A 27,140-nucleotide genomic window follows, 5' to 3' on the forward strand; every position below is an offset into this window, starting at 1 on the left:
GAGGATCTCTATTGTGCAGTTTTAGTTCTCTTCACATAGATTTCGTATCGAGAGTGGCAGAGCAGAGGGCCTACGCAGGGCGAGGCGCCTATGCACATTATGTGACATACAGGAGGTTGAGACGGAGGAGCACTTCATCTTTAGGTGTCCTGTTTACTACGAGATCCAAGGACGTTTCTATTGCCTCTTCAGAGATAGCTCTGGGGTTTTGTCCGGATTCCTCTCCTATCCAGACCAGAGATGCTTGGCGGCTTTCATTCATGAGGAAGTCAAGCACCGCGAGATGCTACTTCGATTATGGAGACAGGAGCAGACTTCTTTCTTGGCAGATCCCTCTCAAAGCTCTATCACGGAGTTCTTCCTGCGAGATCCCACGAGACGAGGCCTTGACATGATCGGACCCGGAGCCAGTGACTCTACAACTTAGACAGAGGGTTGACACGAAAATTATACTTGGGGATATCCCCTCCCTGTTCAGAGTCGGAGCGTGGCCGACAGGGGTTATTGTAGGCCTTATTAGGTGCATAGCTATGACCAGGAGACGTCATAGGGCCGCACCCGTGAGCGGCCGATAGCACTCTATCACCGCTTTCATGCCTCCATTGCCTCATCCACCTTGATGGGATGATGATGATGATGATGATGATGAGATTGATATGTAGTCGACCACTGACATGACTATGTTGTACTTAGTACTACCATTTTGCATCTTTGCATTTTGCATTGGTGTGGATGCTCGTTTAGTAGCTCCACCTTCACAGCTCATTTGTACCAGGATTTCACAGTCTCATAGACCCATCGGTCTTCTGAAGACTTTAATAAACTTCCTTTCTTTCTTTCTTTCTGATGGGAAGAAGAAGAAACGTTGCAATTATTGGAGGAAACCAGGTCATGACATCTCTGAGTGCTGAAAGCGTATTGCTTCTGAGAAGCAGCAGCAGGGACAGCTAGAACAACAAGGGTCTTGCTTTCACAAATACTCCATCTGCTCATGTCACAAATACAGAGGCAACCAATCTTGCTCACGATGAGTGGGCATTTCTTGTGGAGTGTCATTATAATCCTACTCTGCATGATTTAGCTTTTGCAGTCTCAGATTCTGCTCGTGGTGCAGTTGTGCATGGACAATGCATCTAACTGTGTGTGAGCAAGAGAATCGGTAGAGGAGTGGCCCCATATTTTCTATACTAGATGCACATGTCATTGCCTTGACCTCTTGTTTGAGGACTTTGGATAGCTTGCTTGGGTGAAGCCAGTGTTAGCACATGCCAACATGATTGTGATGTTTGTTACTTGGAAGCACACAGTGTTAGCATTATTCAGAATTGTGTTGCTACATGATTGTGACGTTTGTTACTCGGAAGCATACCGGTTAGCATTATATATAGAACTTTCAACAAGAAGGAATTGGCTAAACTCGCATAGAATCAGTTTGCTTATATTTTTATCGTGTCTCTGTGCTAATTGCATCTTCATCGGATAGAGACCGACACAAATCTGGTCCTAAAAGTGGATTAGCCGAGAGAGTGGTCCAAACCCGAAGTCCTTTTCAAATATACAGTAGTACCGTCCCCAAAAATGTGGAGTGTGTGTCTCTTGTTTGGTAGCATAGTGGCATTGACTCTCACTGCTAATCCATGATGCCCTCATCTCATCTAGCTCCTCTTCCTCAGCCTCATCGGGAGCTAAACTTGTTGGATGACAGAATCTACAATGGATTGTGGCGTATGGTTGTGAGTGATGAGTACTGTAGGGAAAAGGAGTCGAGCTTGAGGCTTGAGCCTCATCAGTTGTGATGCATCTCAACTTTGTTTCCCGGCTGTGGAAGGTTGACAGCCTTTTTAGTTTCTTATATGATGTTTGCAGCTTGTCTTTGATGTTTTGGTGTAGTACCTATAGGCTACTTTCAATTTTCTAGTATCTAGTATCTGCTACCTTTGATCATGATGTTTTGGTGTTGTATTGATCTATCCCTATGTATGCGAATCCAGATGACTCTGGTCCCTGGACTCTTCCATGAATCATGACTTTGTAAGTTTGAAGTTTGAAGCTGAAAGTTTTGTAGCTCCTCTCAATTAAATGTGTTCAATGTATATTTTCCTGCTTTTTTTTTTTGTAAAATTAGGGTCACGTATGATGCAGCCCCAGGGGTTGAACCATTCTCCAATCATACTTCCGTACCTGTATGCCATATGCATATGGAAAAAACTATGGATGTGCTTACATGCACCACTGTCAAAATACCAATGTGACTAAGAATCTGAAACAGATAAGGCTGAAGTATGCTTCTCTGGATGGTATTGACATGTCACAACAAATGCCCAGTGATCATGAGCCATGTTTGCTACCTCATGAGTGTGTTCAGGGGCAGCAGGAGCATTTGTGACATCAAGACCTTTTTGCTGTTTTTTCTTTTCTGAAGCAATGCACTTGCGACATCTTGAGACGTCATGACTGGGCTTCTTGCAATAATTACAGCACTTTGATTTTTAATTCCCACCAGACAAGTGATCTACATGAATGAAGGCAGCCCCCCTGGTGTAAGAAATCCTAGATTTACTATATTTAGAAATGTGCTAAGGAACAGAAAGGAGACTGAAATAGCAGAGACCAAGGAATAATTGTATTGCTTGAATGTCTGTAGGGTAGATGTTGTGTCATCCATACAATTGGGCCTCTCTTATATAGAGAGTGAAGAGTCACACATGAAAAGGTGTGTACTCCAAAGTGTATGTGCATGAAGAGGTGTGTACCCCTTGTGAAGGGTGTAACCCTTGATGAGAGGGTACATAACAATAGGAATGTCTCTTCAATAGGATGTCTCTTGTGAAGGGTTGTGCCTCATAGGAAGTGTCCCGTCGAAAGGGCAAGGGTTGTGTCTCATAGGAAGTGTCCCGTCGAAAGGGCATACCCTTCCACAAGTGTCCATTCATCAAACCATCCATAAGTCTAGAAATAGAGAAAGGAATACGTCACAGATCGTGACACCTGGAGTGGCTCTGCTTCTCCTGCAGTAGGAGGGCAACAAGTGATTGAAGCTATAGTGGTTGGGGTTACTCATGGCCACTAGCCTCAGTGTCGTAGTGAATCTATGGTATGAGTTAGGGAGCCCATCAAGTGTCGTAGACACTATATGTGAATCTGGCAGAGTCTCATCAACATTGATCAGCTGCTCTTTAAAATCCTAGTAGGAAGTAATGTAACTGAGGTGCCTCACGCAGAAGATAGAGGATGTGGTCCAAATCACTAGGAGGGCACGTGACACAGAAGATCCACGATGCAAAAGCTCCGAAATGGGCTGGTTGTGCAATCTGAACACGATATTGTGTGGTAAATGATGCCTGAGGTGTCCTTGAAAGGCCGGGTGAATTACCAGGGGTTTCCATGCTTTAAGGGAGCGTCTTTCATTTGCTGTAATTTGATAATGACAAGAGAATCCTTAAAAGCAGAATGGAAAGACTCCACCTGGCAAGGAGAGGAGGCTATCAATGGCGCAACAGGCTGCAGGAACCCATTCTGGATCGCAATAGAGGCTGGCGCACTAGGCTGCTGCTGTCATGGGGGACTGGCGAAACAGAAAAGGGCTGGCGATGCTGGTGTTGCACACGTTGCAGGCTGGAAAGGAGCAGGGCTGCAAAACCAGCGGGGCTGCAAAGGAAAGGAACCTGGCAGCGAAAAAGGCGAGGGGCTGGCAGCGAAATGGTGCGTGAAGGCTGGCAGCAAGTGGTGTGGGCTGGCAGCGAGATGGCGAGGCCAAGGCGGCAGCAAATCTGAGCGGGCTGGCAGCGATATGGCGAGGGCTGAGGCAGGCAGTGAACCTGCGCGGCTGGCAGCGAAATGGCGAGGGCTGAGGCGGGCAGATCCTGCGTGGGCTGCCAGCGAAATGGTGATGGCTGAGGCGGCTGCTGCTGCTGCGTGGAAATCCGTACCGTGCAAATCCGTACGGAACATCAAAGAGGTGCGCCTCTTTTTCGTTGGGGGCTGCCTAAGGTTGGGTAGTTGCCCAAAAAATTTAATTGGGGGGTTTAATTAACCCTAGGGTAGCTAGGGTAAACCTAAGGTTTGGGGCTGGGTTTTTTCCATTTTAACCCCTCTAGGTACCCTTTTATAGGTGCTTGGTGCCTAAAAGGTGTGCCTATTCGAAAGGGTGTGACCCTTGGAATAGGTGCACCTTTTCATGAAGGGGTGTGTCCCTGTTTTTAAAAGGGGTGTCCCTACATGAATAGGTGTGTCCTTTTGTCCACGATGGGGTGTGTCCCTTGAATGAGGAGTCGAGGCTCTTCATCAAAAGGTGTGTCCGATGGTGGAAAAGGTGCGTCCCTTGGTTTTGGGACAGCCCAAGCACCTGAAAAGACACGATTTTTGTCGTGTCCATTCACATCAACTCGTGATGTGTAGGAGATGGAGAGGCCATAGATGACTTTAGGCAGGGTTGGCGCGAAAAATTTTTACGCTCATCCTCTCCATCTCTTCCATGCACAATGTGCACGGATATCCTTCTAGTGGAAAAGATGTATCAGATCGGCGCTAGAAGGTGGGGGGCATTTCCTACAGGCAGGAGCCAATTTTGCTCTGATACCACTGTAAGAAATCCTAGATTTACTATATTTAGAAATGTGCTAAGGAACAGAAAGGAGACAGAAATAGCAGAGAACAAGGAATAATTGTATTGCTTGAATGTCTGTAGGGTAGATGTTGTGTCATCCATACAATTGGGCCTCTCTTATATAGAGAGTGAAGAGTCACACATGAAAAGGTGTGTACTCCAAAGTGTATGTGCATGAAGAGGTGTGTACCCCTTGTGAAGGGTGTGACCCTTGATGAGAGGGTACCTAACAATAGGAATGTCTCTTCAATAGGATGTCTCTTGTGAAGGGTTGTGCCTCATAGGAAGTGTCCCGTCGAAAGGGCATACCCTTCCACAAGTGTCCATTCATCAAACCATCCATAAGTCTAGAAATAGAGAAAGGAATACGTCACAGATCGTGACACTTGGAGTAGCTCTGCTTCTCCTGCAGTAGGAGGGCAACAACTGATTGAAGCTATAGTGGTTGGGGTTACTCATGGCCACTAGCCTCAGTGTCGTAGTGAATCTATGGTATGAGTTGGGGAGCCCATCAAGTGTCGTAGACACTATATGTGAATCTGGCAGAGTCTCATCAACATTGATCAGCTGCTCTTTAAAATCCTTAATCTTGGTGAGAAAGGCATTCATGTTGTCCCCTTCGTTCATCTTAACATTATCCATTTTCCTGCGTAAATAGGCTACTCGGGCCTCATTGCGAATCTGATAAAGGCTGGCCAAAGTATCCCATGCGTCCTTGGCTGTCTTGCAAGACCGAATGTGCGGAATAACCTTCCTCTTGCTATTCATAGCAATCACTACATGTGCCTGTGCATCTCGCTGATCCCAACAAATCTGTTCGGGTGTTAGAGGATCTACGGTGGCAGGCATTGTGGGAGTAGTGAACCAGAAGTGGTAGAAGTGGCTGCAGTGGTAGCAGATGCTATTAGCTTTAGCATTTGTGTTGCGTGTGTGGGAAACCTTTAAGGGGTGGTGAAGAGCTCTAAGGTTTGTGGAGGGGTGAAAAGGCTAATGCCATGTGGCACTATCCCATGCATGCTCTTACATGGTGACTCCCATCTTGGATGGACGACTCTGAGGCGGCTCTTTGATTGGCTTCCCATGAGAGTTGGAGCCCTACGCATCCATGAAGAGGGCATCTATGACGTGTGGAAGAAGCACCACGATGGATGATTGGTTCGAGGTTGCTGGTGATACTCCTTTGCCTCCTCACGACTTCTTGTGGCTCTCTTCATGACTTCTTGTGGCTTTCCATCGACATCTTTATATTCAAATTTATTCTGAACAGTTCGTGTGTGTGAGCCAGAGTACCCGTGAGGATTTGCGATCCCCTTGTCTGAGAATTGCGTGAGGGTCGAAAAGTTTATGTCCGCAGTGAACTTGGAGTAGGTGAGAAGAGCCGTAGATACTCTTAGAGGGTTCGTGAAGTGTATAGAGATTGTGTGGTGCAGCGTTGAAGCAGCTAAGGCATCTCTGTAGGAGTCGGCGCTGTGAACGTGAGAGAATATGATTGGTCTGCCTGACAAACGTGAAGAATATCACACGAAGGTACTTGATCGTGGTAGGGAAAGTGACGCTTGATTGTTGGCCAGTGTGAAGCAACAATCTCATACGCTTGAGGACCCCAGCTACTGCAAGGACTACTATTTGCTGAATGTCTCCTAGTTTTAAGATTGTTAAGGCACCCATCGTTCTTAGAAGGTCACGTAGCGCACGAAGGAGAAAGGTACTGCTCAATCGACGTGCTTACTGAATTGTGTTGGCAGATCCTTCAATGACAGTAGAAATGGATATGTGGAACAAATGTTCCTAGACTGCCTTGCCTTGATGGTTGCAATTTCCCTTCTTGGCAGCTATTTGTGCATCTTCTGTTCATGGAGAAAGGGCTGTGGGGGGAATGTGTTTGGTATAGAAGGGAGACCTACCAATAATGAGGAGAGAGAAAGCAAGCTTGGGAACTTAAGAATGAAAAAGTTTTAGGGCTTCGTGGACGTGCCTTATCTCAGTTTCAGTCAGAGCCATTAGGAGGTGCACATGTATGAGTTAAGGTAGCATTGGCAGTGCACATGAAGGATGGTAAGTTGTGTCAATCGATGTGATCTAACCCGGTCTAGGAGGTGCATATGAAGTAGTTAAGGTAGCACCGAAGACTCAGAGGATGGCGCAGTCAGAAAGTCGCCAAAGCCATTAGGAGACGAGCGGTTAAGGGAGATAGGAGAACCAATGAGAATGTAGGGAGGGGAGAGAAGGTTGAGATGATGGCCAGGGATGCATCCAGCAAGGATGAAGGCAAGGGTGAAGGTGGAGGAGACCGTCATTCAACAAAGAAGAGGAGAGAGGTTATAGCTAGGAGCTTTCGGTGTAGTGGTGAAGGTGTCGCAAGGTGAATGGGATGGACTTATGTTTGTTGAAGCATTGGTTCTTCATACTAGTGTAGGATTTGGGTGTGCTCTTTTCTCTGTATGTTCTTTGTAGTCCTTCTACGATTGTTTCCTGAAGCATTCCTTCTAGGTCTTCATGCCATTGGAGTCCTAATACACTTGATCACTACACTCATTGCATTTCTTTCTTTACGCAGTCATATGGCAACATCCCTACTCACCCATACTATAGGGTCGCTTCTTGTACCTGTGCAGTCATCACACTTATTGCATCTCTCTTTGTTTCTTGGTGTCATGAAGTAGGAAGCAGTCCCCTCACATTAGTGGCCTTAGGCTTTCAATAATACTTTCGGAAGAGAATGAGGCCCCACGTCAGACAATATGCAAACCACAAATCCTTCAACAGGCTTTGAAAACGAGATTGTGATATATACCACGGACTGTACATCTGTCATCTTTGAAGATGACTTGAAAGCCTCTCCTTGTGAAAAAGACACTGAAAACAAATTCTTTTTTATCCTAGGGACAAACAAAAAATCCTGGATGCAGAGATCTGAGTCATCCATGGCCATAAGCAAAGTCTCTCTTGGATAACGTGTCAAGTAGTGTGAATTGATATGGTGGGATGCAACACTATCGAAATACCACGTTTCTTCCAAGAGGTATCATAGCTCTATAAGCAAAAAATGCCCAATTATGCTCAACGAAGTGGGCTGATCAGATGGAGAGGGTGACCCCAGCTGGTCTTATGGCCCGAGAGCTAGTTTGGAATCATGTTCTGATAGTAGTCTCACAGGACTTATGCAGCAGACTTGAGGAGCCTTTCACAGATGAGGAGCTCTGGGAAGCCCTCAAGGCTCTCTCGACCCAGAAGTGCCCGGAGGAGGATGGCTTGACTCCGGCCTTCTTTCGGAACTTCTGGGAGATGATCTCCACCCCTTTCTGTTTAGCTTGCTAGGAGATTTTTGACACAGGCCTTCTCCCTCAGTCCTTGAGCAAGGGGTGGATCTGTTTGATCCTGAAAGGGGGAGATAGGTAAGATATGCGAAGTTGGAGGGCGATCACTCTGCTTGATTCTGCATACAAGATCCTCGGCAAGGTCTTGAGTTTGCGGTTACGGCCTCATCTTACTGACATCATCCATGACACACAGACTGGGTTTGTCGAGGAGCGCAGCATCCTCGACAACATCTTCACGTTCTGGGAGGCAGTGGATTGGTCCAGGGAGGAGTCACAGCTGCTGGCTGTCCTTCTCTTGGACTTTGAGAATGCCTACGACAGGGTGGAGTGGTCTTTCTTGGAGGGTACTATGAGGAGATTGGGTTTCTCAGACAGATGGGTCAGAGGAGTTTCAGCGCTGTACGCAGGGAGCTCTAGTGAGATGCTAATCGGAGGACATATAGGTGAGGCCTTTCCTCTCTCTCGCTTGGTCCGTCAGGGCTGCCCACTAGCTCCCTTCCTCTTCTTGTTTGTAGCGGAGGCTCTAGGCTACTATTTGAGATCACAGGTGGCGGGTCTCACAGGGTTGAGGCTCCCAATCAGACAAGAGGAGGAGCTCCTTGACTCGGAGTTTGCAGATGACACGGCCTTGTATGTTGAGGGCACCACAACGAGTCTAGAGAGTGTCAGAGGCACCTTGGCTATCTATTGTGAGGCCTCGGGGGTATGGATCAACTGGATGAAATCCATAGGCTTCTTCACGGGCTTTGAGGAGACACAGGAGATCCGTGAGTGGGGGAGTTACTTTGGCTTCAGATGGATACCGCAGGGCCAGACAGCGAGATACCTCGGATGCTAGGTGGGTACATCACAGCAGAGTAGCTGATTGCCCCGATCCTTGAGAGTGTTCGGCGCAAGCTTCTCTATTGGAGCTCGGCCAAACTCTCCCTCATAGGTCGCGCCTTAGTGGCAAACTAGGTCCTTCTCGCCACAGCTTGGTATATTGCCTCCTCCTGGTACTTTCACACAGGATGCATTGGGCAGCTCCGACGGTTGATACATAACTTCCTCTAGGCAGGTTCAGACGGCACGAGGAACACTAGAGCCCGAGTAGCTTGGCAGACAGTGATCATGCTGTAGGCACTGGGAGGCTTGGGTATCATTGATTCGGAGATGCAGAGCAAGGCCCTTCTGGGCAAGTTGGTGGTTCGTGGCCTCACGCCAGGTGCAGAGCCTTGGAAGCTCCTCTTATAGCGAGGGCTTCTGAGGAACACCCCACGCACTGGGGGACAGTGGCAACCTTCACATAGATGGATCTTCTCAGAGGCCCCCCTCACAGGGAAGGGCTCCCCCCTGATGAGGAGTCTTCACAGGGTTTGGCAGAGAGTAGCAGGGGGTCTCCTCCGTGCTTAGCCCAGATGCAGAGAGGAGTTTGAGTGCCAGCCCCTTATGTGGCAGCTAGAGATCGACTTAGCCATTCCTGAGTCCTGGTGGGAAGGACTTCACGTTTGGAGAGACAGCAGATGGTTGGGGCAGTTTTCTCGTACTGGTGTTTCCTTGAGGATATTGATGCAGCACGATAGCACGCACCCCGGCTTCTTCTGTGTAGGACCTGGAGGCCTACTTCAGCCCCTCAATGGGAGTGACCCTAAGATGGATGGGAGTCTTGATGGGATACATTGGCAGATGATCATAGTGGTAGGACGTTTGGGGAAGGAGTGACATATTGACCCTCCTAGTAGCTCAGAGCAGGACCCCTCTAGATGGCCCCTTTGGCTAGACTTCTTAGGGAGGTCCAGTGGGATCTGGGGGAGTGGTTCTGGCCCTCTAGGGGCGACCTAGCTGTGACGGTGGATGAGGTGCCCTTCTTTTCCTACACCACACGGATTGGAAGGAGACTTCAGATGGACTCGTCGAGGTGGACCCCCTCGAGGGAGAGACATTTGGTGACTCAGAGAGTGCCTCGGGATGTGCGCTCCAGGTTATGGACGCGGTTGTGGTTCAGCTTGCGGTCGAGGAGGATCTCATACTTCTTTTGGCTGGCAGCCCACGGAGGCTTGCCCATCGGCCCATGGTTGGAGCAGATGCGAGTAGAGGGGCAGTGCCATTGTTGGTCTGATGGTCTCATGGAGACTATCCCGCATTGCCTATGGAGCTATCGTAGCGCAGCGAGGATTTGGATGAGAGTACTCAGGATCATGACACGTATGTAGAGTCTTCACAGAGACCACACCTGGGGGATGGTGGCTTGGTTGATAGAGGGAGGACACGCGGTTCAGATTGATGAGATCTCCCGCATACCGGATACAGGGTCAGAGCATCCAGAGGATTGCACTCCACGAGGCAGTCCCCCCTAACACACTAGCTCCTCCTCCTACTAGGGAGGAGAGTCTCCCCAACCTACCGGATATAGGGTTAAAGCATCGAGAGGATTGCACTCCACGAGGCAGCCCCCCCTGACACACTAGCTCCTCCTCCTCCTACTAGGGAGGACAGTGTTTGGGAGGTGGTAGCCAGCATCACGGCTTGGAACATTTGGGTGGCTCGCTGTAGTCTTGTGATGGGAGAGCACCCGGTTCCACCCTCGGCTACCTTAGTTGCCATCTAGCAAGATATCATCTACACTCTACGGTGCACTTGGGAGTGTGGGACTCCAGGCTCTAGGGCGACTATTGAGAGGCGTGCTCGTTTCTGCAAGGCTTGGCCTGCAGGTGTTTTCTACATCTTCACTCCGCGAGGGATTTGCTGGCTGTATAGTCCCCCCACTTGGCTGTTAGCCCCAGTTCCAGAGATCCCCTAGGCAGTGCGCTGGGCTTCTCTGGAGCAGGCTGGTTTCTTTCTTTAAGCCTTTTTCGGTTTTTTCCATACTCAGCACCTTTGGGGCTGCTGTCTTGTATGAAATCTTTCAAGCATTAATAGAAGGTTCCTTTCTTTGAAAAAAAAATAAAAAAAAAATCCCCCTCTCAACCCAACAACCTCAAACAACAGGGCCCGATAGGCCACAGTTGCAGCTACAACACCATCTCTGTATGCGAATGCTCGATATATTACAGCCAAGACAGCCTCTCTGTGTGCACACAGGAGGTCTGGACCGGCACATCATTGGGCACCATGAACAGATTTTTACAGGAGTAGGTTGCAGAGTTAAAGATGCAGCTGGTGGATGTTGTAGTTAGAATTCAGGTTCTAGAAGGACCTAGTAAGTAGGCAGTATCGATGAGGTTGTAAAGTCGTGCAAGGCTTCCCCCCCTACCCCCCAACTAGTCTCCACAGTCAAAGATATAGTTCACACTGAAGTACATGTTAAATTACACGGTGCAACAGAACAGAAATTGAACAAAGAATAGAGAGTACACAGCAAACTGGAGAGGAACAAACTTTTCCTTCAATACTGATGTAGTACAGATGATGGCTCCGTCCACCGGTGCACTCCCACAGTGGAGCTTAGATGGCGATCTAGACAGATACTAGGTGAAGAGCTACTAGCTGGAAGATCTGATCTGATACAATGGACTGGGGAGGTCGCCTCTTTATAGCTATGAGGCGGTAGTCGGATCAACGTAGTTGGTGGAGTTGACCAGTCGACCTAGTCGGTGGAACTGACTAGTCGTCCATGGAATATTCAGGGAACCCCCACCAGGGGGGCCTCCCTAGGACCCCCCAGCTGGGGCCAGCTAGCCCCCAGGCCCCAGCAAGAATAAGGGGCTCCCACACAATCACCTTTCTACCATCAATAGTTTCATTGATAGACGTCATCTGACATGCAAGTCAGGATCCATCCAGTGTCTCGGGCTCACACGTGGCTTCTCCTCATATGGGGGCCTTACAACTTGAGCACCTTGGACCACTGGTGGTTACCAGGAGGGTGGGGCATTGAGCATATCTAACAGTACAAACCATTAAGAAGGAAGTGATTGTGGGGTTTGATGCAAAGGTAAATAAGGCTGACATTCAGGAAGAGATTAAAGAACATGCAGCTAGGCGTGATAATGCTTTGAAATCAGAATCGGGGGACTCCTCGAAGGATGGTACAAGTAGTACATGTCAAAGCAACCATACCTAACATAGATTGGACGGTTGACAAGGACGATGCTATTGCTGATGATGATGAAGCTAGAGCAACTCGTATCTCAGAGTCTAAAGGTCATGCTATCATTACACTTAACTCACGAGATGTATGGGTTGTCCAAGTAGTTTTGTGAAGGCGCAGCTCATTTGTTGCATTCCGAGGTCATTTTCAGATCAGGTTTGACTTCAGCCTACTGGTCGACCGTGTTGGTGACTGTTTTTGAGCTTTGGAGCTGTCTTGTTATTGTTTCGGACTGTTTCAAGCAGTTTTGTGAATGGACAGCTCATTTGTTGAACCATACAACCAAAAGCCTCCCACCCTTACTTCATTGCGCTTTGGGTCGCCTCCCGTCTTCACCCGTTATATCCTTGAGAGGAACTTGGGCTCTGCAATTTGCTGTTTTGTTCAGGATGAAGATGATTTTCAGAGGGTCATCCCGGAGCCAAGTATTGGCTTTAACAGTGGGCTAGGCAACCCGCTTTGATACCTAATGTTGGAAATGAACAAGAGAGAATGGAGCTGAAGTGAAATTGCAGCAACAAGAATGAACTACAAGGCTAGGGTAGTCATAGAGAAAAAACCTAGGATGCACCCTAACTAGGGTCAAACCATGTGTGGTGACTAACTCAGCCACGAACTCAACCTTTAACTGAGGTCAATGGGCAAAACCTAATAAAGGGAAAAAATGCCCCTACCTGTTATGACATTGGACACTACCTTAGAAATATGAATATTTTTAACGAAAGGCACGGGATACCGGGAGCATTGCATAAGCCAAAGGGATTAGTGGAAAAAAGGAGGCTACACATAAAAGTTAGGCATGAAGTATGTAGTGAAAAGAATAGGCATGCATTGCAATACATTTCCATTACCGCTGCCTTAAGGGTGGTGCTAGTAACAAATGGAGCACATTGGTAAGATTGTGGAGGCTGATTGAGCAATTGGGTACTCCTCAATGTGTATAAATATATGAGCTATTCACGTGTTCTAGCAAGGGGCTCTTCAAATAGTGAAGAGGTCCTCATGAATGTTCAAGAGGACGTTGCTAGGTGTTACTATTAGCAAGGGACTCTTTAGATAATGGAGAGGTCCTAAAGAATGTTCAAGATGCCCCTATGTGATTTTACCATTAGCATCATTGCCACTGGGCTGCCATCATTGGCAGGTTTTTGCTAGATTGTGACTAGTTTGTGTTGGTTAAGCATTTACCTATACACGACCTCTCCAATTTCATTTTCCTTTTCAAGGGGAATGGCATTAGACATACTCTTCAGCTTTAGAAATCCCTTTCTGATTTTTATGGTTTCATATATATAACCAGTACTCTTTTCTTTCCGTTGGAGACTGAATATTTGGCCTTGGTTTGCTTGAGTAATTCAGCCACCAAAAGAAGTTTTATTGTAGTATGGAATTTTTGAAGACTAAATCTGACATTAATTAAGGGCAGCATTGAGCTCAAAATCCTTATCGGTTCTATGCGGAGATTGGATTTGGATATGTAGACTGTTTATCATTGGGCATGAATGCAGAGTAGCTATATTTGTGCTTTCTTCTTGTTTGGCCTAAAACTTTGAGTACTTTATATAGGTGAATGCAAGGCAGCAATATTTATGCTTTCTTCATGTTTTGCCTCAAACTTTGAAAAAATTCCTGTTTTGGTATTTTGGTCAAGGTGCTTCATCTGTAATGGTGGCACGGGGAGCTTGTTGGAATGCCTCTATTTTTAGGAAGGATGGGAAATTACCTTGGGAGGAAGTGAAACGGATGTATCTAAGAAAGGTATTCTTGCTCTTAAACTTCCTCTTTGGTTTTGAAAAAGAATGAGCAGGCACTAACCAAGGAAGATTCTTTGTAGCTGCATGTTAAATGATGCAGCAGGTTTTTTGATACATTTTGAGGTTGTGAAAGTCTCCAGTGAACAGAATAGTTGTGACTGTCCATCCTGAAAAAATGTCAACTGGACTGGACTGTCCTAGAATCATAAATAGGCAGAATAGTTGTGACTGTCCATCCTGAAAAAATGTCAACTGGACTGGACTGTCCACAATCACCATGCAGAATCATAAAGAGGCTTTCAGATGTAACAGCCATGTTTTCAGTTCTCATGTCTCTACCATGTAGCATCTTGTGAAAGCCGTTGTTATTTGTCTTCATGAACATAGTATCAATTTCGAAGAAGTTAAAATTTGGGCTCATTTTTGGAGGCACTCCTACTGAGGCCTTCTCTCTTACTGGTTAGGGAATTTCATTTCAGTGATTGTTATCTGAGCCTGCACAATTGTATGTCTCTATGCAGTGCTTTCTGTGGGACAATGATATTAAGAGCACAAAACACACTCTGAAGCAGATGATCATGCATCATTCTTGTCTGGAATTGCCAGAGGGAAAGTCTGTGAACAAATGTCAGACTCTGGCTGATTTAGCGTAAGTCTTCACAAAAGTTTTAACATAATTGGATTTGTTGGGTTATTTTCAACTGGAAGGAAGTGTGCTTCTCAGATCTATTTCTCACTGGCCTTTGGACGGGTTTTATCTTATTGTTTTTCGTCTCTGTAAGTTTTATAATTCAAGGAAAAAAGTGCCAGCCTTTGTCATAGATAAGTCTGCCGTTGTCTTGAATAACTGATAGAATCAACATGTTAGTTTGAAGTTGGATGTATAAGCACTACATGGATATGCCATGCTGCAGACAGCATTGAGCACAGATGATTAAGTATGGATCTCATAGCCTATAATTGAAGCTAGGCTTGTCAAGGCTCTTGCTTTGAGGCTTTGAGAGTGGAACTCTTTTATGTCAGGGTCTATGAACCGTGTGTGTTTTTGTGATGCTAAGTTCGGGCTCGAACATGAGCACGAGCACACATGTAGTGATTGTGTAGGTTGGCTGGGGGACAGGGGGATTTGCGTGATCTATGGCCCCAGCCTGTGCTCAAACTCAGCTTGCCATCTATATATAATGTAAAGGTTTTTTGGGCACACAAGCTTTTGAAGACTTTTGGTCCATTTAGTGGCTGCTTGAGGGTGGTCTTTGTGCATGACGGCTGCGAAGCCACATAATGGAAATTAACTGCAACCACCTATGGACATACAAAAGTCCATTTAGTGGCTGCTTGAGGGTGGTCTTTGTGCATGACAGCTGCGAAGCCACATAATGGAAATTAACTGCAACCACTTATGGACATGTTCTCTGAAACATCTGGGCAGCTGACTAAGTGGGATGCTGCCCCGCCCCGCCCCCCCCCCCCCCCCCCAAACACACACACATTTTTTTTTTGGGGTGAAAACTATGACTGATTATATTACAGAGAAGCTAACCCGAAAAAGGGCAGCACAATTATGTCATGAGAAAATCTCACTATATGATAAGTACACCTCATAGTCAATATAGTGCGATCGCAAGCAAGCAAACAAGGATTGCTGCAAAGAGTGCCGGAAAAAAGAAAACTTGGAGAAAGCTGGATCACCAATGACTTTATGGTTACGATCCTTCCATAGAGTACATAGTGCCCAATAGCGAACCCAAAGAAAAAACAGATCAACAGATCAAACTCCTGTCGAGGGGGGTGTATCCCAAAAAGCTAGAAGAAATTCCCAAAAGTAGCGCGAGGAAAACGAGCTCGCAAACGTTGCCCTAGGAAGTTTAAGAAATCACTGGAATGAGGACAATGCCAGAAGATGTGAGATACACACTAGGTGGACATGTTCTCTGAAACATATGGGCAGCTGACTAAGTGGGATGCTGAAACCAGCCTCAACAACGTAAAGGGTGGTAGGATCCACTTGATTACAGCATACACAGTAAATTGACAAGTAAATATGCACCACAAAACAAATCACAGGGGAGCTAGAACGCTCCTACTCAGAAACAAGGACACCGATTGGCCCCAAACGTTGGCGCCCCTTGCGGTATTTATTTAACATTCATTTGAAGCCAAGCGGCTGATTACAAAGGTCTCTGGGAAGCTGCACCACAGGCAAACCAACGCCCACAGACTCTCCGTCCAACCCACCCTGTAATTCCCTACTCAACTTCAAACAGTGAACGGCATCTAGTCACTAGACAGTCTTGTATCCTCAGCCAACCAAAGCATGCAACAGAGACCCCAATAGCATCCACTTTCTGAACCACTCCTGCAATCACAAAACCAAGTGCCCAACCAGCCAAACACGGCTGAACAACTGCAAGACAAAGCTTGTAATTTGCGCGTGACTACTTTGAGCCTCTGGGACGCGAGGGTCCGGCCATGGGGCGGGATGTGGGGAATTGAAATTCCTAGTGGGCCCTTGGGAATAGTGAATGTGCGCCCATTTACTAGGCAATTCCAGTTGTCCTTCAGTCACCGTGGCCTCCATGGGTTCTCTGATATTTAGAGAAAATGCCTAAATCATGCTCCTAGGGCCAAAGTGTGCAACAGGGGGGCCAAAAGAGTGGTCCAATTAAAAACTGCTTTTAGGAGCCAAAAAGAGTGGTGCAATTAAAAATTTGAAGCCTAGGGCTTAAAAAGGGGGGGGGGGAGTCCTTCTTTTAGATGCAGTTGACCAAAATCAATTCCAGAGAAGCCAGATCATCAGTTTGGAGCTGCCAGAGCCTGCCAGGTGCTGCTAGAGTCAAATTGCTTTTTACCAGGTGATCCAGAGCCTGCCAAGGAAATTTGTTTTTACCCAGGGGCCAGTTTCAGGTGATCCAGAGCCTGCCAAGGAAATTCGTTTTTACCCGTGGGCCAGTTTCAGGTGATCCAGATCCTGCCAAGGAAATTTGTTTTTACCCAAGGGCCAGTTTCAGGTGATCCAGAGCCTGCCAGGGAAATTCGTTTTTACCCAGGGGTCAGTTTCAGGTGATCCAGAGCCTGCCAGGGAAATTCGTTTTTACCCAGGGGTCAGTTTCAGGCGATCTAGAGCCTGCTAGGGAAATTCGTTTCTACCCTGGGGCTAGTTACAGGTGATCCAAGGTGTGCTAGAGAAATTCGTTTTTACCCAGGGGCCAGTCTTAGGTGATCCAGGGCCTACTAGAGCAAAGCGCAATTGATCCAAAATCCTGAACCAGGGACGCCTCCCATGTTTACGAGCTTATACACCGTGTCTACATCAGCACAAGTAGCTTAGTAAAAGCCTTTTCCCAGAAAAACAAAGGAGCCAATTCATTCAACACTAACTGCAGTCGAAGTCAAAGCATGCAACGAAACTGGATTCATGATTCGTCCCATAAAATAGAGGCAAACACCAAGCTGCTGCTCTTAAGAAATAGTGTGAAGGAGAGACTCTGTAGGAAGAGAGCGACTGAACAAAAAACCCAGATCTTGGGAACTGGTAAGCGGAAATAGTACATCAAGCAAAGATGTCCATGTAGGACAAATATACATCCTGATCTATGCAGTGAGTTTGCAAACAATCAAAGAGCGATTGTTGCAAGGAACGACGGAAAAAGACAAAAGTAGAAAATACTGGATCACCAAAGACTCTGTGATTTCTAGCTTTTCAGAGAGTCCAGAGTGCCTAGTAGCGAACCTAGGTAAAGAACAAATCAAAATATGGTCGTTTGGGATATATCCACAAAAAATGCTTGCCAAAAACAGCATGAGAGAATCTCAATCTCAATCTGTCGCGAAGAATACCCAAGAAATTCTATGTCTCAGAGCAATTCCAAAAGATATGAGATACAGATTCCCGGGGTGCTAAACACCGATGACAGATAGCAGGAGCAATACGTCTGCTAGATAAAAGCTGTCATGATGGTATAACCGGTAGTAGAACATGCCATAAAAAAACTTGTTGGCGTAAAGGAAGCTTAGAGTGCCAAATCTGCTTTAATCTCTTTCTCCACCAATTGAGTGGATAGTGCAATGCCCAGATCGGATTAGCTCTGTCTGACACCCAAGGTGGTGATAACAAAACTTTATATAAAGAAGAGACTGTGATATGAGACAGCTTCAAAGGACGAATAGATGAATATAAAGGAAGAAGAGTCCATTCCTAAAGCTTGTCTCGAAACTCTAATGGCGGTACTGGCTGAAATGGCTGAACCATTCGAGAAATGACCTGCCATACTGGACGTGCATGCCCAAACCATATTTTGCAGCAGCCAAAGGGAAAGATAAAATAATGCCATCATCATTGATAACATCTGCAACAACTGAAATCCCTTTTGAATTAAGAAAATAAGAGCGTCGAGGCTCCTGCAAAGCCAAGGGAGTAGAGAAAGCCCGTGAGTGCTCTCAGCTCGCAAAGAGTTACCTTGTAAAGAGTCTCAAGCAAAAGACATCTGAGAAACCATAGGGCAACCGTTGATTTTGCCTTAAATACAGCCCAGAAGAAAATCCCACTGTGTGGGTTGCCAAAAACCAAATGTAGTAGTGGTGATGTTAACCAGTAAGGAACGCATTATAGCAGCCCAATGCTGATAATCTTGAAGAAACTGAAGCATCATCTTGCCTTTATGAGCTAAAATGTGCACATGTATATTAAGAATATTGAACCCTCCATGCAATTTGGGAGAGCACAATCTTTGTACTAGAAGAATCTACAAGATTTTCTTGCCATGCTTTGACCGCCAGAAAATTTCCATAATGGTGGACATGAAGGAAGACAAATCCTTCTTAGTGAAAAAAATCAATGGCATCCAGATAAAGCCAAAAGATAACATGCTGCAATTTTTGACTAAATTCCAGAGCCTGGATGGTTTGAGCTATAAAGTCCCATTGAATGGTGTCAAATGCCTTTGCAATACCTACCTACAGAATAAGCACATCCTGCTGTGTATACTTGGCATACTCAATTCCAACATAAGAATTTGCAATGTTATCAGTAATATGGCATGGTGGAATAAATCCATACTGTGCTGGGTGCAGGCCATCATGTAAATATTCCTTTATCCGATCAACCACCATTTTGGTGATGATCTTATATATTATCGGCATCAAAGTAATGGGCCTCCAATCAGCTAAGGACTCACAAATGGGCTTCTTGGGAAGAATTTTAACCAACCCTTTCTTCCAATCAGCCAGCATACATTGATTCTGCGAAGCAGTATAAATCATTTGCAGCAAAGGCATTTTCAGCAGATCCCAAAATGCCAAGAAAAATTCCACCGTGAGACCATCCCAACCAGGAGATTTCCATCTACCACAGGATTTAACAGCATCATTTAGTTCTAGTTCAGTCCAAGGCGCAAAGAGACAATTGGAATGACATGTAATAATTTTCCTCTCTCTGTAATAACCTCTTGTGAGGGTAAATCTGCTTTTCCAAACTGAGAAGAAAAATGTCGAACACAAGCTGCAGCAAGCTCTGCCCTGGAAGAAGTGCAAACACCATCTGATAACAAAGCCCTGCAAATATTTTGAGAAGACCTTCTGTAGGGCAGCCCTTTAAAATAGGCTTTAGAGGAGCAGCCTTTATCCAAAAAGGCTCTCTGTCTTGCACGTGTTTCCCATTTAGCTATTTTCCTATTGTCATTGCATTGCAAATAATATTTTGCCTGGCATAAAATCTGATTTTCTTGATAAGAAAGACTCCTGAGGTGACTCAACTCTGTCAAAGACTGACACTGAGATTTTGCCTGAGCAACATTATCCCTCAAGGTCTTCATATAACTTTTTTCATAATTATGAATGACAGCTTGCATTCATGTAACAAAGGCTTCCTAGGCAAAATCAATACCAATGGTAGCCTGTCGAGATAGTGGCTGAAGCGCATCTTTAACTAGATTCTTGTATGCTTCATGCTGCAAATAACTGTTGTTGACAAGAAGCAATCTTTTGTGAACAAGCCTGTCATCAGGTATCTCATGGAGAGCAATCCTCAACCACAAAAGGGCATGATCAGAATGTGTGAATGTGTAATCCACCCATAAATTGACAGTGAGAGAATCATAATACTGAGGATCAACTCTATACCATCTATCGAAACGTGCCCGATAAGCAGACTGAGCATTATGTTGAAAGGTAAAACCAGGCAGCATAGGCTGTGATTCTTTCCACAAATCAATAAGAGGGAGCTGAGTCAATAAAGCAGACCAATGCTGATGCTCAGATGCTACATATGAGTATGACCTGATGTGTTATCACCTGGTTGAGGAGCACTATCAAAATCTCCACAAATAAATGCATGTTGTTTCCAGGGATAACTTTGCATATCAGCCCAAATCAAACCTTTGATATGAGAGGATTGTGGCGCATAAATTGAAGCAAACTCAAAAACTTCCTCCTGTATAAGACATTGGATAATCAACCATCTACCTTGACAATCATTTAGAGCAACCACTAGACACACACACACACACGTGCGCGCGCGCACGAAGACTGAGATAGACACACACACACACATAGAGAGAGAGAGAGAGAGAGAGAGAGAGAGAGAGATTTTTTGGTGAAATTTTTGATGCTTTATATTACATGGAAGCTTCCTCTGAATGCTGGCCACACACACACACACGCACGCACGCATGCAGGCATGCACGATGCTGGCCACACACACACACGCGCGCGCACAGAGACACACACACACACACACACAAAAAGAAGGAAAGAAAGATATATTAACGTCCACGGGAGACCTCACGGGCCTATGGGACAAAGTGCACAGAATAGCGAACTCATAAATTTTTGATGCTTTATATTACATGGAAGCTTCCTCTAAATGTTGGCTACACACACACACGCACGCACGCACGCATGCACAATGCTGGCCACACACACACACACACGTGCGCGCGCACAGAGACAGACAGACACACTTTTTTTTGGTGAAATCTTTGATTGATTATATTATATGAGTTAGCAACCTCAAAAAAAGGTGCCACAATTACATCAACTGAAAATTTCAGTATATGCCAAAAAGACCTCATGATCTATGCTGCAGAGCGCATCGATTGAGGCTGTCTTGGTCTTGCACTGCTAGCTGGCTCCTTCGTTGGCGGTTTAATCTCCTCCATCAAGCCAAACAGAGAGAAAGTAGGATCACCAAAGACTTTACAATTCCTATATGTCCAGAAAGTCCATAGTGCCGAGTAGCGAACCCAAACGAAGAAAAGATGAAACTCCGGTCTGCTGGATGGATGAAACCCAAATAGCCAGAAGAACTTCCCAAACGGAACAGATGGGAATCTCGCTCGTAGGTGCTGTTGAAGCAGGTCAAAAAACTCACAAGAGCACAGACAGTGCCAAAACAAGTGAGGTACAGTCTCCGAAGAAGCAGAATATCTATGGCAAAGTGCAGGAGCAATGTGTCGATGAGCTAATAGCTATCCAGATGGAAACACTCCCAAAAGAACTCGCCAAAAGAAAACCTGTTGCCGAAGCGGTACTTTATAGGCCCAAAGTTGCTGTAATCTTTTTCTCCACCACTTGGCTGGGCGATGCATTCGCCAAACAGAATCACCTCTCTCGGAAACCCAAGGTTGAGGCAAAAGGATTTTATACAAGGCAGGTACAGTAATCTGAGATAGCCTCAAAGGACGAGAAGAGGACCCTGGAGAAGTCAAAGTCCAATCTTTCAGTCGGTCCTGGAGTTCCAAAGGAAGAATCGGAACAAAGGGCGAAAGCATAGAAGTAATTTGTCGCCACAAAGGACGATAATGAGAGCCCAATCCATATGTAGTAGCTGCTAGAGAAAAGGGGAGCACAGTACCAGCATCATCTATAACATCAGCAACCGAGGTGATGCCTTTAAACGAGACAAAGTAGGAACGTCGAGGTTTCTGTAAAGCCAAGGGAGGCTGAAAGACTTTCGACCAGTGAATGCTTTCAGCTCTTAGAGAATTTCCAAGCAAAGATTGCCGTCTATTACATTCCAGATGAGAAAGAACATGCTTCTTGTCAAGAAGCAAGCGGGAGACAAAAGGGCATCCAGGTAAAGTGCCATCAGTGCAGCCAAAAAAGAAATCCCAGTGATTGAGTTGCCAATGACCAAACGCATAAATACTGATATGAGTGACCAGAGTCCTAATCATAAGAGCCCAAGGCTGATCACCTTGTAGAAATTGCAGCAACATTTTCCCCTGTGGGCAATAATATGCACATGAATATCCATGATGTTCAATCCACCATGCATCTTGGGAGAACAAATGTGATGCATTGAAAGCAGCCTAAGACTTTTTCTGCCATGTTTGGATCGCGAGAAGAGTTCCATAAAGACAGACATGAAAGATGTAAGATCTGCCTTAGTGAACATGATCAATGGCAAGTAAAATTGAATATATGCCACAAGGATGGACTGCACTATTCGAAGACGAACGTGCAAAGGCCAGGTTGCCAGTTTCCAATAGAGATAGATACACACACACACACACACACACACACATACACAGAAAGAAAGAAAGAAAGATATATTAACGTCCATGAGAGACCTCGCGGGTCTATGGGACAAAGTGCACAGAATAGCAAACTCATACAAGCCTTAATGGGCTGAAGCAAAGGGTATGCTAGGACCCTTGCTGAGTACTACTGAGTACTAGTCTATACTAACAGAATCATAATCATAATCATATCAATCAATCTATCCAGGTGCTAGGACGAAACGGAAGCCTAGTATAGTGATGGCTCTTTGGTGGGCTGCAAAATGTCTCGTATTTGCGTCTGTCAAGCTGTCTCATGCTGGGGTGGGGGGCGCGGTTTCCTTGCTCTCTAGACTCTTTGGGCTATGTCTAGAGTGACCCCTCGTCTCTGTCGGTCTCCCCTGAGGAAAGTTGTGATAGGTCGGCCTCAATAGAGTGTACTCTGGGGGCTCTCTGTCGCACATGTGGCCTCTGCGCCCCTCTCTTGGTGGTATTGTGCCGGCTGCTCATCCAGGCTGCTCTCATATGGGCTAGCTCCTCTTCCTCCACTCCACTGTGTTCGAGGGCTGACTCAAATGTATAGAAGTCTGTGACGTGTCGTTGTGCCCGATCACCCTCTATGTCCTGTAGTGGTCTGACCATCCCCTACTGCTCTCTGATCTATCGTAGAAGTATCTCCTTGTGTCGCCGCATCTCCATCAGATAAAGCCTGATACAGACCTAGTCATGGAAATGGATCAGTTGTGACAAGGGACCGAAGCCACTCTCCTCTAGGTAGAGACAGTGGTAGCGTCCCCGAATCTCGTAGTAGGCTGGGCAAACACAAAGAAAATGCTCCTCTGCCTCAACCCCCCCCAACGTACATAGCGTGCCGACCCGCTACTCTCTAGGTATACCCGCTGCTCTCCCTGCCTCAAGCCTCAGCTGATGGGATGAAACCCGCATCTGACCAATGGCAATCCTCGGTGCGTGAGATGCTCCTCTATCCTCAAGATACTGGGGTCTGATAATGAATACCTCCTCTGATACTCTCAGGAAGTGGTCGCGATAAAACTGGGTCTTGGATCCGACTCTTGGTGGGAAGCTCCTGGTCCCTCCCAAAGTCCGGGATGTGTGAAGCTGGAGAAGGTCTAACCGTATGATACGGTTGATCTCATTGTGCGGGATCGACTCAGGAGGTGCATCCATGTTGTACTGAAAGGGCGGAAGCCTGTCCATCTGGATATTGTGCCTGGCAAGCCATGTAGATATGCGTGCATACCATGTGTCTGCCTCGCTCTCTGCAAGTCGTCTGGATGACTCTAGGGCCAACCTCGGAAGTCTCCAATGGGGTAAGTCCCAGACTCTGTGGATGAAAGTCACTGTCTGAAAGATGGCATCAACCTGGAGAGGTGTCATGGCGAACTCTGCCTGTACTCTTACATGTGGAATTGAGGGCTTAGATCGGGTCATCCTGGATCCCATCGTCACTTGTAGCCGCTCGAAGTTCCTCCAGTCTGTCCTCGGAAGATCGCACCCCAGAAAGGTGCTGCATACATGACAGTCGGCCGCACTACTGTGTCGAAAAGCTAGCCCTTCGTCGGTGGATCTTGGAAGTGCGCTTGGAAACACTGCCGCTCTAGTCTAGCCAAAGCACTACGCCCTCGTGTGAGTCGTGCTACGCCCGACTTGGCTATGACCTATGACGGACGCAGAGAGAGACCTACAACGGACCTACGAAGACCTACGTCAGACCTACGCCCGACAAACCTACGACGACAGACCTGATACCACACACACACACACACACACACACACACACACACACACACATATATATATATATATAGAGAGAGAGAGAGAGAGAGAGAGAGAGAGAGAGAGAGAGAGAGACACACACACACACACACACACACACACACACATATTGGTGAAATTTTTGATGCTTTATATTACACGGAAGCTTCCCCTGAATGAGGAGCTCAACATTACTTCAATAGAAGATCTCAGTATATGACAAGTGTACATTGTAGTCTATATAATGAGGAGATCAACATTACTTTAACAAAAGATCTCAGTATATGACAAGTGTACATTGTAATCAGCTAGATTTAGATGCTCGTTTGGGAGAAACTAAAATGAAATCATTTAGACTTCACAAGCAGTTGTAGGTTGAATGAAGAGATTTTGGAATACTTTTTGATTAGCCTTCTCCTTTAATGCTAGCCTTCGTCATGGCTAAGTCTTCCATTTACCTCCAGAGTGCCGATAGAAACTCAGTATGAAGACTTTGTATAAATGGATGCTCAAGTATGTGTGGGTGTGGGAGTGTGAGAGCATTTTTTTAATACTATGGTCTACACCCACTGTTGGGGGACTGATGACGTCAGTAGGCATGTCATAGTAGCTAGTCCCTGTTATGCGTGATGGAGTTTATGGTTTTCAACCTTATGAGTGACTATCATGAGATTGAAACTGCACTATGTTGTGTTTTTAGAGGGTGAGTTTGGGAATGTTCTTGGATTCATCTAGATATATGCTTCTGCCATATTAGTGGACATGCAAATTTCATCTTGTGAATTTTTCGCCATGTTGCGGCCTACTGGTATTGCGATAATTGTTTCTATCTTAAATGGTGCGTTGCCCTATCAGCTTGATTTAGATGCCCGTTTGGAAGAGACTAAAGTAAAATCATTTAGACTTCACAAGCAGTTGTAGCTTGAATGAAGAGATTTTGGACTACTTTTTGATTAGCCTTCTCCTTTAGTGCTAGCGTTCGTCATGGCTGAGTCTGCCCTTCACCTCCGGAGTGTTGACAGAAACTCAGTATGAAGACTTTGTATAAATGGATGCTCAAGTATGTGTGGCTATGTGGATTTGTATGTGTGAGAGCATTGTTTTATACTATGGTCTACACCCACTGTTGGGTGCTAATGACGTTAGTGGGGATGTCATAGTAGCTAGTCCTTGTTATGCGTGATAGAATTTATAGTTTTCAATCTTATGAGTGACTATCATGAGATTGAAACTATACTATGTTGTGTTTTTAGAGGATGAGTTTGGGAATGTTATTGGATTCATCTAGGTATATATATAATGAGAATCAAAGAAAGATTGCTGCAGAGAGCGTAGAAAAAAAGGGAAAGTAAAACGTAGGGTCACGAAAGACTCTATGATTTCGATCCTTCCATAGAGTCTAGAGGGCCTTGTAACGAACCCAATTGATGGTTTTTCATTTGCTTTTGGAAAATGCTACCTTATGGGTGAATTCCAAAAAGCTAGAAATGCTTCCCAAAGGTAGCAGTAGAAAATCTAGCTCTCCAAAGCTACGGAAGGAGATCCAAGAAATCACGAGTGTGTGGACAATGCCAAAGGAGATGAGGCACAGATTCCCTTGGAGCCAAATATTTGTGACAAATAACTGGAGCAATATGTCTTCGTGCCAAGAGTTGCCTAGATGGAAGAACCCCGAGCGTCACCCACCACAAAAAAACGTGCTGTTGAAGAGGAACTTTGAACTCCAAAGTTGTCGCAATCTCTTCCGCCACCACTTTGTCGGGTGATTCATATGCCAGAGTTGATTTGCCTTATCTGAAATCCAAGGTGGGGGTAGCAAAACTTTATACAAGGTAGGTACCGTAATATGGGACAGCCTCAAGGGATAGGCTGATGAACCCGGGGAGGAATGAAGAGTCTAATCTTCAAGCCTATCCTCAAGCTTAAGTGGTGGCACAAGCAGAAAAGTCTAAAGCATTTGAGTAATTATTTTGTGTGCAAAGAAAGCATTTGAGTAATATTTTGCCATAGAGGGCGATAATGCATCCCTAAACCATATTGTCTGGTAGCGAAAGGAAAAGATATAATGGTACCTTCATCATGAATCACATCAGCCATAGAGCGAATCTCATGATAGTCACTCACAAGGTTGAAAACCATAAACTCTATCATGCATAGCAGGGACTAGCTACTATGACATCCCCATTGACGTCATCAGCATCCAACAGTGGGTGTAGACCATAGTATAAGCAGACTCAGCCATGTGTGTGTGCGTGCGCGTGTGTGATGTCTGCGATGCCCTCCTTCTTTGCCATCTCTTCAGCTTCTGAACAGCCCTGTCGCGAGTCCCTTGGGATAGCCTCTTCTTGCTTCCTTTGCTGTACGGCCCTCCCTTGGTGCCTACAGGTCGGCACACAGCAATCCTTGGGACTCCTTGCAAGCATCGCCAGCCTGCTTTCCCTCTCATGTGAACTGTCCTCCCTTTTTCCCTTTTTCCTGCTGCTCACTGTGTGTGTGAGTATGGACTGCTCTGTGTGTGTGTGTGTGTTAGGGGCACTTTTGGTGTGCTTTTGGAGTCTTTTCATACTTGAATTCAGAGGGGGTTTTCCTTTTCCTGTTTCTCTCTGCTGTCTGCACATTTTCGCATCCCCACAGCCCTCTTTTACCCCTGATTTGAGTAGTTTTGGTGCAGCACCTTATTATACTCGCCCTGCAGCATCCTTCTTATGCTCTGCTTTGAGCCGATTTTCCTTGCTTTTTTCTGCTTGCTGTGTGCTGGTCTCTGGAATCTGCTGTTTATACCCTCTCATACCTTGTTGTTCCCAGACTGTGTGTAGTTATCTCTGTTTGAGGAGTCTTTGTATGTAAAGATGGCTGCCAATCAAGACATATAGCAGAGAAAGAGTCTCTCAGAATAAGAAGCAGAAGTATGTAGTGGGTTTGGATGGTCCTGTTCATGTCTTGCACGATGCACAATTGGTTTTTGAGGTTATGTATGAGGGCGTTGAAGACGCTAGGAAAGATTTGAAGGAGCCTGTCCTCCCAATAGTGGCCATCACAGTTGAGGTTGATGAAATTGTGGATCCGGTCAGGATATATTTTGATCTTTTCCCCAGGTCGAATGCCTGTTGTAGTAGATGT

At 45.9% G+C, this 27,140-nt stretch overlaps 1 protein-coding gene across 4 annotated transcripts in view; it reads left to right on the plus strand.

Moving 5' to 3' along the window:
- LOC147899675 (Aldolase-type TIM barrel family protein) overlaps positions 1-27,140 on the plus strand; it is a 92,730-nt gene that overhangs the window by 53,486 nt on the left and 12,104 nt on the right. For 3 of the 4 annotated variants that reach the window (XM_087378355.1, XM_087378356.1, XM_087378357.1), the window contains exons 7-8: positions 13,647-13,753; positions 14,271-14,398. In XM_087378355.1, the coding sequence (XP_087234481.1) occupies positions 13,647-13,753; positions 14,271-14,398 (235 nt within the window). Of the gene's footprint in view, positions 1-13,646; positions 13,754-14,270; positions 14,403-27,140 lie in introns of those variants that run through there. The other variant, XM_087378358.1, reaches the window with a different exon arrangement.

Source organism: Dipteris shenzhenensis, chromosome 8 (genome assembly GCF_047967505.1).
Source record: "Dipteris shenzhenensis isolate YYH24624 ecotype China chromosome 8, Dip_SZ_1.0, whole genome shotgun sequence".
In the NCBI taxonomy this organism is placed as follows: Eukaryota; Viridiplantae; Streptophyta; class Polypodiopsida; order Gleicheniales; family Dipteridaceae; genus Dipteris; species Dipteris shenzhenensis.